At 37.9% G+C, this 15437-nt stretch overlaps 1 protein-coding gene across 2 annotated transcripts; it reads left to right on the forward strand.

The window, feature by feature from the left end:
* The first annotated feature begins 470 nt into the window (after positions 1–470).
* ppp1r8a (protein phosphatase 1, regulatory subunit 8a) lies at positions 471–7703 on the forward strand. Of its 2 annotated transcripts, XM_027164940.2 has the most exons (7): positions 471–567; positions 2279–2339; positions 3432–3585; positions 4516–4730; positions 4840–4984; positions 6071–6135; positions 6719–7703. In XM_027164940.2, exons 1-7 carry the CDS (start codon positions 518–520, stop codon positions 7070–7072), a joined length of 1044 nt encoding a protein of 347 aa, XP_027020741.2. In that variant the 5' UTR covers positions 471–517; the 3' UTR covers positions 7073–7703. The 2 variants fall into 2 exon arrangements, with proteins under 2 accessions (XP_027020741.2, XP_027020742.2); XM_027164941.2 differs by lacking the exon at positions 2279–2339 and having other exon boundaries at positions 503–567.
* The last annotated feature ends 7734 nt before the right edge of the window (positions 7704–15437 follow it).

Here is a 15437-nt window from a genome sequence, read left to right on the forward strand (position 1 = left end):
TAGAATGGTTATTTTAGTTATGGTAACCTTTGTTCATTCTTTTGAAAGAGAGAGAGATGGATGGAAAGAATATATAGATGGATGGATAGAACTTTGTCATTGCATATCTATCTATCTATCTATCTATCTATCTATCTATCTATCTATCTATCTATCTATCTATCTATCTATCTATCTATCTATCTATCTATCTATCTATCTATAATTTTTGTGTGTGTATAAATACATGTACTTATGTATATGTACATTTTTGCATGGCTTCACTGCTGCTACTTTGGCCTTTAATAAATAAGCTGGTGCACATAGGTGTTCCTATTAAAGTGGCCAGTGAATGTAATATCAAATGAAACGACTTTAGATATTTTAACGTGAAACTGAGTGATTTTGTTATTGACATTTTATTGTTTTAACTGCTGAACGAAACGGCTAAAGCTCGAATTATGTACAAACTACGATTCCCATCGCTAGAGCTGCAGTAAACGACATTTCCCAGAATTCTTTGCAGCGCCACAGCAAGATGGCGGCGACTCCGAGCGCAAACGCCCCCTGTTTTGACTGTCCGTCTTGGTGAGCTCGTGACGCCGTGTTTAGTGTTGACATGTTTACATGGTCACTGTATAGATATAACTACTTTATTTTATTAGATTTTTTAAGCACGTCAGCTGTGTTAACTTTGTCAACAAACTGCAATGCTTTAGGTTTAATGGAGTGTGTGTGTGTGTGTGTGTGTGTGTGTGTGTGTGTGTGTGTGTATACGTGCTTGTTTTTATATATGTGAATGTGTGTGTGTGTATATATCTGTCTATATATGTGTGTGCATGTTGTGTGTGTGTGTGTCTGTGTGTGTGTATGTGACTTTATCAGTACAGTACAGTTAGCTGTGGAACTGGATATGAGGTTATATAAAGCTAATTTTTGGTTTCTGCATTAATAATTAATACATTTTAATATTAAAATTAATGCATTAATTTTATTATTAATTTTAATTTTGCAAAATGCAAATATAAATAAATAAACAAACAAAATAAAAACCCATAATGTAATATACTAAACAGAAAAAATCTACAGAATATAGAAAATAGCGTATAGAATATTGTGTTTGTCTACATATAAAATAATGTATACGCAGTATATTTTGTAGCAATTTTTCTTCTATTTATGAAGAATTTTTTTTTACACAATATATAAAATGTTTTATAAAATATAAAATATAGAAAATTTCTTATAGAAAATTGTTAAATAAAATTATATTTTATTATTACACAAACACACCCACACACAGACCTTGTTACAAAAATCACATAATTCTGTTTTGCAGTTTTAATTACCGTGTATTCATAACAGCAACTTAAGTGAAAAGTAGAATCAGTATGACCAATATTTATATTTATTGAAATATCTATAGTAGAAATAGTTACATGAGTTTCTTAGTATTTCTATCCTTTTTATTGCTGTAATATAGTGTACACTCGAACTTCATGTTAGTATGTGCAAAGCCTTATGATTCATTTTAAATCAAATCCTTCAGTGTTGTCTGAACACATGCTTCTGTAGGAGAGATCAGACATGAAGAAAATCTGAGATTGTGTAAGAAGTAGTCAATATGGTTAATATCGCACATTTGCTTATATTTGAATTGTGACCTAGAAAAAAGTGCTGATTGTGGAACAATAAATATTCAATATATTGAACAATGAATTGAGCAATTCATTGAAGTGCTTCCAGATATTCGATGTTGTCTCAGACTTTGGAAAAAAACCCCAAACAAAACGAAACATACAAAAGTAATTAAATAAGAAGTTAAGTAATTTATTATCCTAACTCAAAAGTTATGTTACAAGTGACCAGAGTGAAGCTGCTTGAGTCTTCAAAATAATGAAAGAACCTCCAAGTTACAGTGTGTTGAATTTCAAAGCATATGCATATTGAAGTTTTCTGTTTTTTGTGAAGAGCCTGTAGTACAGCCAAAGACAAAAAAACAAAAAAACACCCTTGCCCAGACACAGTACTCCATCTCACTCTGCCAGATGTTGTCGAATCTGATAGCAGCTGTGAGGGATGACTTCCTGTGGAGCACCTCGGTGGTCTCAGGCTCCTGCTGAAGGTTCTTCTGTACACTGAATATGGTTCAGTTAGTATAGTTTAGTATAGTTCCTCCACAATGCCGTGTGGTGGATCAGACGCTGATCCAAATCTTCTATCATCAGATTGACAGGAGTGCAAAACCTAACACCGACCATGTATTTCACACTAATGATTATTTCCTGCTTGGTCTCAGGGCAGGAAAGCCACCACCAGGACTCCATTTGGATGTAGTTAAAGGAGACAAGTTGATCGAGGTAAGATTCCGCCAAAAAGAGAACTGCTTGTTAAATCACCAGACTGGATTGTGAGAGTTGGCTGAATGCATTTTGAGCATGAGAGTACTGAAACTAAGCACCAGGGAACGTTATACTGTATTGTCTTTTCAGGCATATATCAGCATCTCTGCTGCTGTTTTGCGAGAACGTTGTATATTTTCTTCGCTTTGACGTTTCCGATGAATTCCTCTCAATAGATTAGACAGGTTTAGAACACGAACAGCCATTATTTAAGTAACAAACATGACCAGAAGATGGAGCCTTCTCCTGGAATGTAGCTGTCATTATTGTCTTCTGAAAGTGCTTATCTCTGAGGTCTGAATATGATGTAGAGCTCTGAGTATCGGCACGATGGCAGACGGCTGATACCGATTGCTGGCTGAGCTTGTTTATTTTTTAGAGACTCTTCTTGACATCCACAATTTTCTGGCAGCAAACGTCTTAAAAAAGCAGATTATTTCGAACTTTTTTCGAGCAGCACTGCTCAGACAATGACAGAATGCTACGAAGAAGCAAGGTTGATATTTTTCAATTCCAGAGTGTAGATTCGTGGAGCGTATCAGTATCCTATCAGTCGGTTGTGTCAGCTCATTCTAGTTGCTCTGTAACACAGTCAAAGGTGTAGTGAACATGTTGGATTATTTACTCAATCATGCTATGTTTTTCAAAGGGTTAAAATGGTTACATCCTTTGGAGAAAACATGGCATAAATCCCATAAATCATTATTACAGACTTAACTCCTAAATAAAAATAGTTTGTCCCGCATCCCTCTCGTTGTCAATCAAGCAATTGATAGATATTAGATATTAGTTCATGATAAGCTAACACTTGATTTAGGAAAATCTGTGGTTCACGTTTACATCATGCCTAAAAAACAATGTTATATAATTAGCATAGGTTTGAAATAAAAGTCAGATCTACTCTGATTCCGATCCAGCACTTTAAGTCCATTACTACAGTACCAGTGTCTACTAGTGAGGTCAAATCTTATGACATCTTTGAAGCTAGAAAGCACTTCCAGTGGCTGGTCTGCTTGTGCTTCTCATATCTAACACAGTTTCTATCCTCAGAAACTAATCATCGATGAGAAAAAGTTCTACTTGTTTGGGAGGAACCCGGACCACTGTGACTTCACGATAGACCATCAGTCATGCTCACGTGTGCATGCAGCACTCGTCTATCACCGGCACCTCAAGAGGGTCTTCCTCATCGACCTCAACAGCAGTAAGTGTTCATTCTGACACTAGCGCTGAGAAACAGAACAGGCCTCAATTTCTTCACTGAAGGCTAAAATTAGGTCTAGAAAACTCATTTGTTTGCAGTGAAACCCATTTTTCGCCCTTGACAGCCAACATCTATAGTTACACAAGGTCTAGTTTTAGTTTACTTTGCTGTGGGAGATAAGCAGGCATGTCAATATGTGTGTGTGTTGAGAATAAGCTCATAAAAATAAAATTTCAATTTCTCAATAATGACGAATCACTATTGACACAATTTAGATTTATGAACGAGTGAATGCGTCATTATTTACAGTCGTAATACAGTACAGTTACAAAGCATTACATACGGAAATGTGTCCTTGTCCTCATCTACTTGTAGCGTCGGGTTCATGACCAATTTTGCACTTTCTACTTTTTCAGTGCTTATTACAGAACAATCAGAATGAAAAATTCAGCAGGGGGCCCCCGAATAAGGCCCTTAAGCCCCAATTTCTTTGTTGTATAAAATGAAATAAAAATGTAAGTCAGTCTGGATAAAGGCATCTGCTAAATGCTGTAAATGTAAATAATAAAACTATTTTCATATGCAGTTAAGCAGAAAGCTGATGCCCATAGAGCTCCATTTTTAAACTTACTGGCCACTTTATTAGACAAGCCAATAATTGCACCCAATTATTCATGTAAGTAACAATTGGCTCGCTCTTCTTCTTTTATCAGTGCCTGAGATTTTCAGGCAAGTTTCAGTTCATAACTGTGGTTACTCAAATTCCTCTCTCAACAGTAGTGCAGCGCTGTGCCGCACAGTGCAGTGCGAAGCATAAGCAAGTGATAGCTTTGAGGACATTTTGTTTTATGTAAATTGATGCTGTCCTGCTCCACCAACATCTATGCTCACAAGCCACTTCTGTAACTGTTCATATTTTTTCTTTTCCAGCCCATGGCACTTTCTTGGGCAGAATTCGCCTGGAGTCACATAAACCTCAGCAGGTACCAATCGACTCCACTATGTCGTTTGGGGCATCCACACGAGTGTACGTGCTGAGAGAGAAGCCACAGACACAGCCCAGCACTACAGCTGGTGACAGCGGTGTGGAGGACGAAGAGCTGAAAGGACTGCTCGGTTTACCGGAAGAAGAGACCGAGCTAGATGTTCGTTTTCCTGTTTAACATGAAATATATTCATTGTACTACGGGATTTTTTTTCTCTTGAGAGATGGAACATAATAAAAGTATTGGTTTTATTTTAATGCTCTCGTAGAACCTGACTGAGTTCAACACAGCACACAACAAGCGCATATCTACTCTGACCGTCGAGGAAGGCAACCTGGACATCCAGAGAACCAAGAGGAAGCGGAGAAGCTCTCGAGTGTCTTTTAGTGAGGATGAGGAGATCATTAACCCTGGTATGTAAAAAAAACCCAACACAAATATAATAGTGAACTTCAGACAGTATTTTAATGATCTTATAATCCCATTATAATCCCACAGAACACAAGCCTGCCTGCTTAATAGCACTAAGGCTGGATAATTATCCTCATTTTATTTATACTTTAAATGCAGATAGAAATGAAAAATAATTTATAATAGTTTTATTTGTCAAGTAAACTAAAAATTCTAGATTTAAACCACTGAATCAGTTCAGCAGACAAATCATCAGATCATCTTCACTTAAAGGTCATAATCCAATGCCATAAATAGTACTGAACTCTGTTGTACTTATTTTTTCAATCCAACAAGCTTTATTGACGGGACCATATACACGTACGGTATTTCTGAAGTGTTACAGCAAAGAGAAGAACAATGCTTATTAATACACATCTCACTTCTAACACCGAGTTTCCATAGAGACGTTGGAACATAGGAAGATAGAGATGATAATGTAGAAATTAATCATTTAATATCGGAGTCTTAAGAAATAATCATATTCAAACAAACAAACAAAAAAACAACAACAAACAAGACAAACAGGGCTCTGTGTGTGTGTGTGTGTGTGTGTGTGTGTGTGTGTGTGTGTGTGTGTGTGTGTGTGTGTGTGTGTGTGTGTGTGTCCTTGCAAAAACGCATCTCTACTTTATTTCTTCATTACTCCATTTTTGTAAATTAATGTGCCGTTCTTTTTCCTCCCATTTCTGGACATTCACTGGCTATTTCCTATTTGACAGGAAATTATTCTCGAACAGTACATGTAGCTTGTGCTCGGCTCGGTATGTCTGATAGTATAACAATACACATTATTGATCCATATGTGGTCAATAAAGTGTTTACACTGATCCTAATAAGCTTTTACACAGCCTGGCAAATATATTGACGTTAGAGCTCTAGCTATATTATATTTTAGATTTATTGCATCATAATATACAATAACACACACACACACACATACATAAACATGAAAGTGGCATGTTTTGGTTGTAATTTTTATGATGTTTTTTCTCATTTTATCAGATTAATGTGACTGTTGACTCTCTTCTCTGTCTTTGTGTCCTCAGAGGATATTGACCCGTCGGTTGGCCGTTTCAGAAACATGGTACAGACTGCAGTCGTACCCTTAAAGGTAGATATAGTCTTTACTGTCGACCTTAATTTAAGAAAAACAGATGTGACTGATATCACGTTTCAGAGAGAAACTCCTCCAACACATTTACTTGTAATGTGATGGAAATATTCAGTAATCTACACAGTGACCTGTTTGTATTCATAGATGAGGATTTGTAGAGTAACACACTGTTGAAACATAGTCTTCAGGTTAAAGGAAGTGACAGAGGTCTTGAGTCGGTCACAAGACAGGAGCACAAGCACAATCTGTCTCAGAAATTTTTTAATGTCTATGAATATTGAGACAGTAAATCATTTAAAATGTGAAATAATTATTTGAGAGTCCATTCAAGTAATTATCACTACTCACAAGACCAGATTAACTCGTGATTGGTCAAACATAAAGCCAAAGTTTTTAGATGTGTGTGTGGTGTCGAGTTCATCAAAAATAAATCTTACATGCCAGTACAAGCAAAAACATTTGTGATTAGGCAGGAGTGGTCAAGCTTTCTATGTGGGAATAGAATTACATACTTCTGTGTTGACTTCTGTCATTGCACTTACCCTTCTGTGGTTTTCTTTCCTTGACATTCTCATTACAGAAGAAGAAATCTGAAGGTGCTCTTGGTGTAGAAGACAGCATGGTACGTCGTTTCCAGAACTTTCCCCTCAGGACAGGTCTTTACGGTGACCTGCCCCCTGCCAGTCATGAGGCGAGCACCCAGGACAACGAGCACCAAGCAGGCTCGGCCATCACTAGCGGCCTCCCTCTACCTTTCCCCAACCCGGCTCCGGAGGTGGACGTCTTTACCCCGACATCACAGCCAGCAGTCACGTTGAACCCAAACCCTGCCCCCGGATCGTACACAGCCGAATCTATGAACGAGCCACGCAAAAAGAAGTACGCCAAGGAGGCATGGCCTGGAAAGAAACCCACACCTTCACTACTCATCTAACACGTGTTATCGGACGGCATGACGACGTGCACTTGACTTTTATGAAGTATCGTTAAACGTAAAACCTCTAATGTTACAAAACCGAATGATCATAATTGTCTCAGTATCCGAATCTTTAAAAGGAAAAGCTAATGCTGTATAATTTATAGCTAAGATTATGTCAGAGGAACAGTGTTTACCAGAGACTTTCATAAACAACTCTTTATTTGTCATTGTAGGTTCTTTACTGAGGTATTTTTCCTACTGTTGTAGGCATGTCACCACATGTTTCAGTTAGTTACACAATGCAGATCAGAGCACACCATTAAAATAGCAGATTACTGCAAGACTAGACTCGGTAGTTTAATGCTTAAGTCACTAATTATGGTATATTAACTACTTACATGAACTGTAACCTTTAACCTTCCTAGAATATAAATGTCAACACTACACTTTCTGTAATGCAACAACCGGACAAACCCTTCTTAACCGATACAGTATCTCAACGTGTTAAACTTCTGTGAGTTTGTTTTGTGTGTTTTTATATTTTTATATCTGAGTATATGAATATAATAGTGTGTGAAAAAAAGCAGAGAAAATGATTGTAGGAATTCCTAACTTTGTTATTTATCTAATAAACAGGATTCCTTTCTATATGGCTGGATGTGTGGGTTGAAATGGAGACGGTTCCTGGAAGTTGAGCTGGACGTTTATTCCCTTGAGGCATCTCGCTACTCTAATGGGTTTCTCTGTGTGCCATTTTGAAAATGGACTAGTTATAATTTATCCTGAGGTAATGAGGCAAATGAAAGTATCTGGGGCTTTAAGAATTCCCTGTGGACATCATATTGTCAATGAGTAGGAGTTTTTCCTTCTGGTTTATATCATTGAGGATGTTCAAAATACAGTATTCTGAGCTACTCTTGATATCGTGCCTTGTGCCTGTAGTATTGTGAAAGCTGTCTGTTCACTAGAGGGAGGAAGGGGTGTAATAATTATCAGTCCATCTGTTTTAATGTGAATTGAATGTGTGAAGCAGAAGAAAAAAGAATTGCTTGGCTGAGGTGGAGTAGTCGGGAGAAGGTAATTTTGTGTCCACTTCGAAAATTCACATAATATTCACTGATTCATTAGTGATTCATTCATTTGTTTGTTTAATGATTTGTTTAGCTTTAGTAGCTGCAGTTGTTTAGGGTTGCTGTAGATCTAGTGCGTGTTGCACAAACACACCTTGGATGGGTCTCAAGTGAAGTACAAGGCATCACAGAAATGCATGTTTATAACTAGTAATAATAAGAGTTGCCAGTTCATCCCCATCTCCTTCCCCCAACCAGTAGAAGCCTCCAGTACAGTATTGTGCCACTATGATGCCATATTCACACAATAGTTAATCAATGGAGTGATTGTTGTCAACTTGTCAAGACTATTTCCAGTCCAATATTTCAAATAATTGCAACCAGATGACATACAGTTCTGGATTTCTATTTCTTTTTTTCATGTTTATATCCTCGACTATGCAAATGATTTATTTTTCTTTTTCTTTTTTATTCTTCCTAAGTGTTAAGTTATATTGTTTTGTTTATTGTGAATTTTCAGTTGTACTTCCTTAGGTGTCCAGCAGGGGTCTCCCATGTACCTCATTAACGAGGCCTGCATTCCACCTCAGATAAATGACACCTCATTAATCAAATCTGCATGAATGCGCTCAGGTTGCCATGGCAATAATTATCAGAGCTGCCTAATTAACTTTCTCAATTGCTTAATGATATACGACCCTATGAACTCACTCATTTTTTCTCTCTCTCTAATTCAAGCATGCAACACCCCCCACCCACCACCAACACCAACACCACACACACACACACACACACACACACACACACACACACACACACACACACACACACACACACACACACACACAAACACACTGTGTTAACCTATGACCGCTGTTTTATTAAACACAAAATAAGAACAGATTGTCAGTCACAGGGATGCAAGAGGAGATTTGTGCCCTGGCTCTTGCCTATAACCTTTCTTTCTTTTTACCAGAGAAAAGTGGAAAGCTGGATTTAAAACCCTTCATCTAATTTATAGGGTTATATCTTGAAATAAGTGTCTTGAAATGTTTCATGGAAATGAAGGTATCTCTGCTTGTTTAATAGCCGTTCGTGGATCATTTTAGAGATAAACTGGGTCAAGATCCTTTAGTAGCTATATTATATGCTTACAGCAAGTTAAACACATAACGCACAATGGTATATGTAAGTATTGACCTTTGAAGAAGTCCAGATTTTGTAGCATTATAAGCTGGAATTAGACATTTATAGTGCAACATTTTAAGGTGCATTTTTTCAAATTGTCAAATAAAGAAAGAAAAAGCAGATGTTGTATAAATATCCTTCTTGCTGAAGTATTTGGTAAAACCATCTTAGGCTGTGAGTCCATCTGCAAATCTTCTGGAATATGTCTCCGTCGGCGTTGCACATCTGGATCCTGATATTTTTCTGCCAATTCTTCTTGCCAAAATTGCTTATAAAACTTATGGTAAACAATAGTTGTAAAGCTTTACCTCAAGTTCTCAATCAGTTTAAGGTCTATTCTTTGATTGGACTATTTTTTACAAATTTGGGTTCTTGTTTTTGAAACTCCTGTGTAGCATTGACTATACTCTTGTATTTGATGTTGTATTGTTGGGAAATGAACCACTGGCTGATTTCTTCTAGCATTGCCATGTATCTTGCTCTCACCGCTGATATGTTTCCCAGTTCTTTCAGATAAAAAAAACATTCACATAACATGATGCTACCACCATCATGCTTCACTGTGGGCATGGTGGAATTTGTTGATAGCTCATTGGTCTTCATAGTAGGTGTTGGTTTAAATATGTTCTCTGAAGCCTTCCCGGAACAGGTGAATTTATACTTACACAATTATTTCTAATGGTAACTGGTTGCACCATCTAATTTAGGGACTTCATAAAAGTTCAAAATGGGTAAATTTATAAACCTATGTTGAACTGCAGCTGTGGAGTTGTGACTGGGATTATAGTTGGGTTTGGTTGCATAAGAAAAAGTTAATTTAGAGAAAAGTACAATAGAAAGTGGTTGAGTTGACTAAGAAAGTTCTGGCAAAAATGTAGAATGTGGATGGAGGGATAAGGACAGATAAAGGGAAAGGGTAGTTTAGCTTGAATGAGAGACGATATCTGAGGGCCTCATGGGTAAAGATAATTTAGATTTAATTGAATCAGGTGGTAAACAGAGTAAGAACGAGCATAATATGGTGGTGAGACCATGTGTTAGGAATAAAAAGTTGAAAAAAAAAAGTATAAAAAGTGTGCTTAGGTTGGTAAAGAAGATGCTCCATGTGTAAAGTGACAGGGCTAACGTTAGGTGACCTTGTCTGACAGTCTGAGTGAAGGTACTGTCATTGCCTGTGTTGTGAGCCAGCCAGCCAGGCGGAACTTGCCAGAACACCTGCTGACACTGTGCCTGCCCGGCTGCTTCCACATGACACCCTGTACAGTCGTATAACTCACTCCTCACATACAGGCATCACTTCACTCACACTCAGTCCCCACAGATCATTGTGTGCACAGCACATTTTACTTGCTAACACTGTGCTTGCTCGTGAGAGTTGGAAATCTATTAACCCCCTACTGCCTACACAATCATACAAAAAAGAGTTAGCTCTTTCCTCTCTTGACACCTTCAGTGCATGTGCTTGTGTTCACACATAATTATCATGAATCCAACACATTTCACAGTCACTCTACCTGTCTCTTCGTCTATTGTACTATCTCTCTTTCTTTCCTCTGCTTTGTCTTTCTGAGGCACATAAAATCCTGGCTGTTACAACAGAATTTGCCCTTTATACTAACTACAGGCCACAGAATATTTTAAAACTCATCAGCTGACAGTCTTGATGTACTGTATCTCGTTTTAACAGTTTGGATATTATGAATTCAGCAAGATGAAGAACATAATCTATTTCATGATAAATCTGGAAAGATTGGAGACATGCACCTGCATTCTGTTCCCACTGTTTGAGTTGCTGCTTTAGTGTAGTGGGAGATCTCAGACGAGATTAAGTGTTGATTTTTGCTGGATAAAGCTTCACCATTCCGTTCCCTGTGAGAGAGATCCTTTGCAATCCCTTGCGAATATCTTGTGTTTCGACTAATATATTTTTTCTCCTAAATTAAGTGAGATTTCCAAAAGTTGTTTTCATGGCAAGAGGATGTAAGGGTGCCCTGCTGAGACATGGTCAGCATCACTTAACCTCAGAGAGAAGGAAAAGGGCAAATGCACACAGCCAAGCAGGAAGTATTAGTCAGTGTTATGCACAGTCAGTGTAGAGAGACAGAGTTCCAGCACTGTGGCTTTGGCCGGACTGCTGTAGTTATGTGCCAAACACGTCTCTCCCTTTCTCCCTCTCTAACTCTTTCTCTGTGACATTGGAAGACCACATGGTTGGCAAAGGCCCAGGCTTGTGGAGGAGGCTCATTCCTTGGATGGCCATTCGTGCAGAAACACCCAGATGCATGCCTATTGCAATTCTACAGTACTCTGAGAAAAAGGGTAGGGAACTGGGGTAGGTTTGTTGAATGACGGGAAACTAGGACAATCAAAGAGATCTTATACAGATCAAGTCAGACAGTCTAGAGAAAACCAAGTGAAAAAATATTATGGGTGGATCAACAGGAAAATAATTCAAAGAAAGATAAATGTAGACAGAGATAGAGCAGAGAAATGAATTAAGAACATTTAAAACCATCATTCATCTTCTGTAACCACTTGACCTTAGTAAGATCCTACTTTGCATTAGATCTGAAGCCTGGTTGTGGACCGGGAATGGGATTACACATTGAATGGGACACCAATCCATCACAGACCACCATTCACCCACACTCTCATTTATGCCTAAGGGCAATTTTAATGTCACCAATCCTGGTAAGCTTTTGGGAAATGGTGGAAACCTGAGAACCCTGGGGAACCCTATTCAGACACGGAGAGAACATATAAAACTCCACACGGAGTAACTCAAGCTCAGCTGTGAGGCGGGATTGCTATCTATTGCACCACTGTGACACCCGAATTAAGACAACGGAAGATGTATTTGGCATTTTAACTAGCCCTAAGCAACCTATGCTATTAGCGCAGAAATGATCAACACACTGTCAATAAACAAGTATGCATAGTCACAGTTTTGGCAATATAAGATATGTAAGGTACAATTTCTGTGAAGGTTTTTCCATACATTTGTTTCAGTGAGCAGAACTGTGGAAATCAAGGTAAAATCTGGGAGACCAAATTATCTCTATTCCCAGCATATGTGCAGTTTTGTCTGGAAAGGAATCAAAATTCCAAATGATGCCAAGGACCTGAAGGAAGATGAGTTTTAGTTCTACTGTGCATGATTACTTTCACAAACATAATCTGCACAGAAAAGCTCATCAGAAGGAAACCATACTATTGACTTTATATTTTTAAATATAGTTTGCTGCAGAGGTTGTGTTACTCAACAAATCAAAAAAAAAAAAAAAAAGTAATATCGCCATATAAAGTGGTGTCTATTAGCATATACAAAGATGAACAGATTGTGCTATAGTCTTTAATATGTTTCATGTTATCTACGGCATACTGTCCATTCATCCATTTTCAGTACTAAGTTACAACAGGGTTGCCAGGAACTAAGGTTTTCCCCATAAAGTTCACCTCACAAGGTGAGGGACTCCCTGGACATTGTCCCATCCCATCACAGGGCACAATCACACACACTCTCACACACCAATGTAGAGATCTGTAGCAGATCAGCCTACACATGTCTTTAGACCAAGGTAGGAAACCAGAGTACTCAGAGGAAACCCCCAAAACATTGGGAAAACATGCAAACTACACACACACACACACACACACACACACACACACACACACACACACACACACACACACACACACACCCAAAGCAGTAGCAGGAATCAAACCCCCAACCATATGAAGTGTGAAGCAAACATGCTAACCACAAAGCCAGCATACCCCATAGCATACTTTACATCCTTTCAACTTTATTTTATTTTTTGACTTTGACAACTCTGGACAGAAGACACACCTACGTGTCTCAATCCAAGGTTATTACAAATCACAAATCATAGACATTAAGTTATTATTTAGCCCATAAATAAATGTAAAGACTTAATGTTCATCACAGTATTTGTACTTTTAAATAAATAAATTTCAAAGCAATCTCTGACAATTTCTTCCTCCGAAGCACAGTCCCAGGTGTTGAAGTAACTGTTACAATGATCATTTGTTTAAAACTTGTATTGTATAAACATGGCACTTGTAAATGAAACACCCTGACTGTTCTAATTCTACATTTGGGATTTCATTGTGCACAGACGTTCTTCTCAAGCAACATCATTGCTTATGTAGTGCAATGAAATAAAGTGCGGGAAGCCTAATAAACATTATGTGATTTATGAACATCTTGCTTGTTCCTCAGAAAGGATGCATGAAATCTATGTTCTTATTTAACTCTACACATGGACTATGTACTGCACAGCAGGAAACTCCAACATGCCGTTTTAAGTAATAGTTTTTGCAGACTGACATCCTGGAAAATGACAATAACTGTATGTATTTATTAATTTGTCTTCAGACACACTGACATTCTGACCAGGGTCTGTTGATTCTGGGATATGGTAGCCTAGTGGTTAAGGTGTTGAATGATTTACTGGAAGTTCATGAGTTCGAATCCCAGGTCCACCAAGCTGCCACTGCTGGGCCCCTGAGCAATTCCCATAACCCTCAATTGTCTGTTGTATAAATAGAAATAAAAATTGTAAGTCACTCTGGATAAGGGTGTCTGCTAAATGCTCTAAATAAGAACAATAACCTAAACTAAGGATCGAAACGAGGAACCTTATGGTGTAAATGCTTCCTGTTGTGCTCACCTTGCCATATTTCTTCATCATAAAACAAAAAAGTTAAAAATACCATTGTTGCAACAAAAAACACACATTTACCTGCTATTCTGTAGGATTTTTTCACATCTGGAACAGAAGTACAGACAAAATTAAATCTTGATAACATTTCTCATTTTCCTGTCATTTGATGTAGGAAAGGGATGTATAGAAGTTACACAGATATTTAAAAGTACTGACGTGAATTCATGAATTTATGAAGCGGTTACTTTCTGTTTAATTTAATACAAATTATGCAGCAAGAAAAGTTAAGAACAACTTATGCTGTAACGAATAGAGTAATGTAAACTGTTATCAATATGCAAGTATGACACCATGTTTGCCATGATATTTGCAATTTTACCCTTTTCTAAACACAGCTAGACATGATTAATGGAGGTAACTACTGTAAATGAGGGACTGACACTTTCTATAGCAGTGGATGTTCTTGTGATGAAGATAATATCTTTAATAGAGATATTTAATAAGAAAGGCTGACCTGAGCACACAGAACATTATCAGCGAGTGTTGTAATTAACAAAGTGAACAAGGTGCACCGAGGCACATGAGCTCTATTTTCTTCTTGCTCATCAAGGTTGATTTTTGACACTTTCTACTGGCTGGAAAGTGATTTGGGAATTTACACCCGCACATATACCTCCACTCTTGTGCACCTTGCTCTTCTAGCACTCCATTAAAAATCTAGTATGGCTTGGTCCTCAGCTTGGTATACCGCTTTGCTTCATTTCTTTATTTGTTAGTCAATTTGTATGGAAGTGTCCACTTTATTAATACATGTAAATGTAATTTGCAGAAATTAACTACTTAACTACTGCTGCTACTTTTTGGCTGTAAAAATGTGTATCTTTGACTGAAAGAATATGTTGTGGGGGCATCAAGACTTCTCACTTTGGGTCTTGGGAAAATCTTCCTTCTTCACGGTTTGATGCAAATAATAGTAACAATTCAACTGATATGCAAATGATCTTATTGCGTCATCTGGCGACTTCCAATTTCTTCTTTCCCCCTCAAAAGATTTGGAAACACTGCACAAGTAGAAGCTTCTCTTTGCTTTTGCCAGTACCTTTGTGCGTAATTCACACACATTTTAATGAGTACACACGTTGATAGGGTCCTCACGCTTCATTAAAGACACGATTTAAACGCAATTACTCTCTCTCTCTCTCTCTCTCTCTCTCTCTCTCTCTCTCTCTCTCTCTCTCTCTCTCTCTCTCTCTCTCTCTTTTGTCTCTACTTTCCCCTCACTCTCTGTAGATTAATAATAGCCAGCGGAGGGTCTGAAGACTGGGGACACGGTTGCCAATGACGACCGACCTGTCAATAGTCGTGCATAGTGTCACCACATCACTAGGGAGGCTTTTGCACCACATATAGTGAGCGGACGGGATTTTGGCAAAA

This window comes from Tachysurus fulvidraco, chromosome 7 (assembly GCF_022655615.1).
Source record: "Tachysurus fulvidraco isolate hzauxx_2018 chromosome 7, HZAU_PFXX_2.0, whole genome shotgun sequence".
Lineage (NCBI taxonomy): Eukaryota > Metazoa > Chordata > Actinopteri > Siluriformes > Bagridae > Tachysurus > Tachysurus fulvidraco.

Bases quoted from the DNA above. Each gene is read 5' to 3' on its own strand.
- ppp1r8a (XM_027164940.2), top strand. From the start codon at position 518: ATGGCGGCGACTCCGAGCGCAAACGCCCCCTGTTTTGACTGTCCGTCT. The intron at 3,586-4,515 runs GTAAGTGTTCAT...TTTCTTTTCCAG, and splicing joins CCTCATCGACCTCAACAGCA to CCCATGGCACTTTCTTGGGC. The intron at 6,136-6,718 runs GTAGATATAGTC...TTCTCATTACAG, and splicing joins CTGCAGTCGTACCCTTAAAG to AAGAAGAAATCTGAAGGTGC.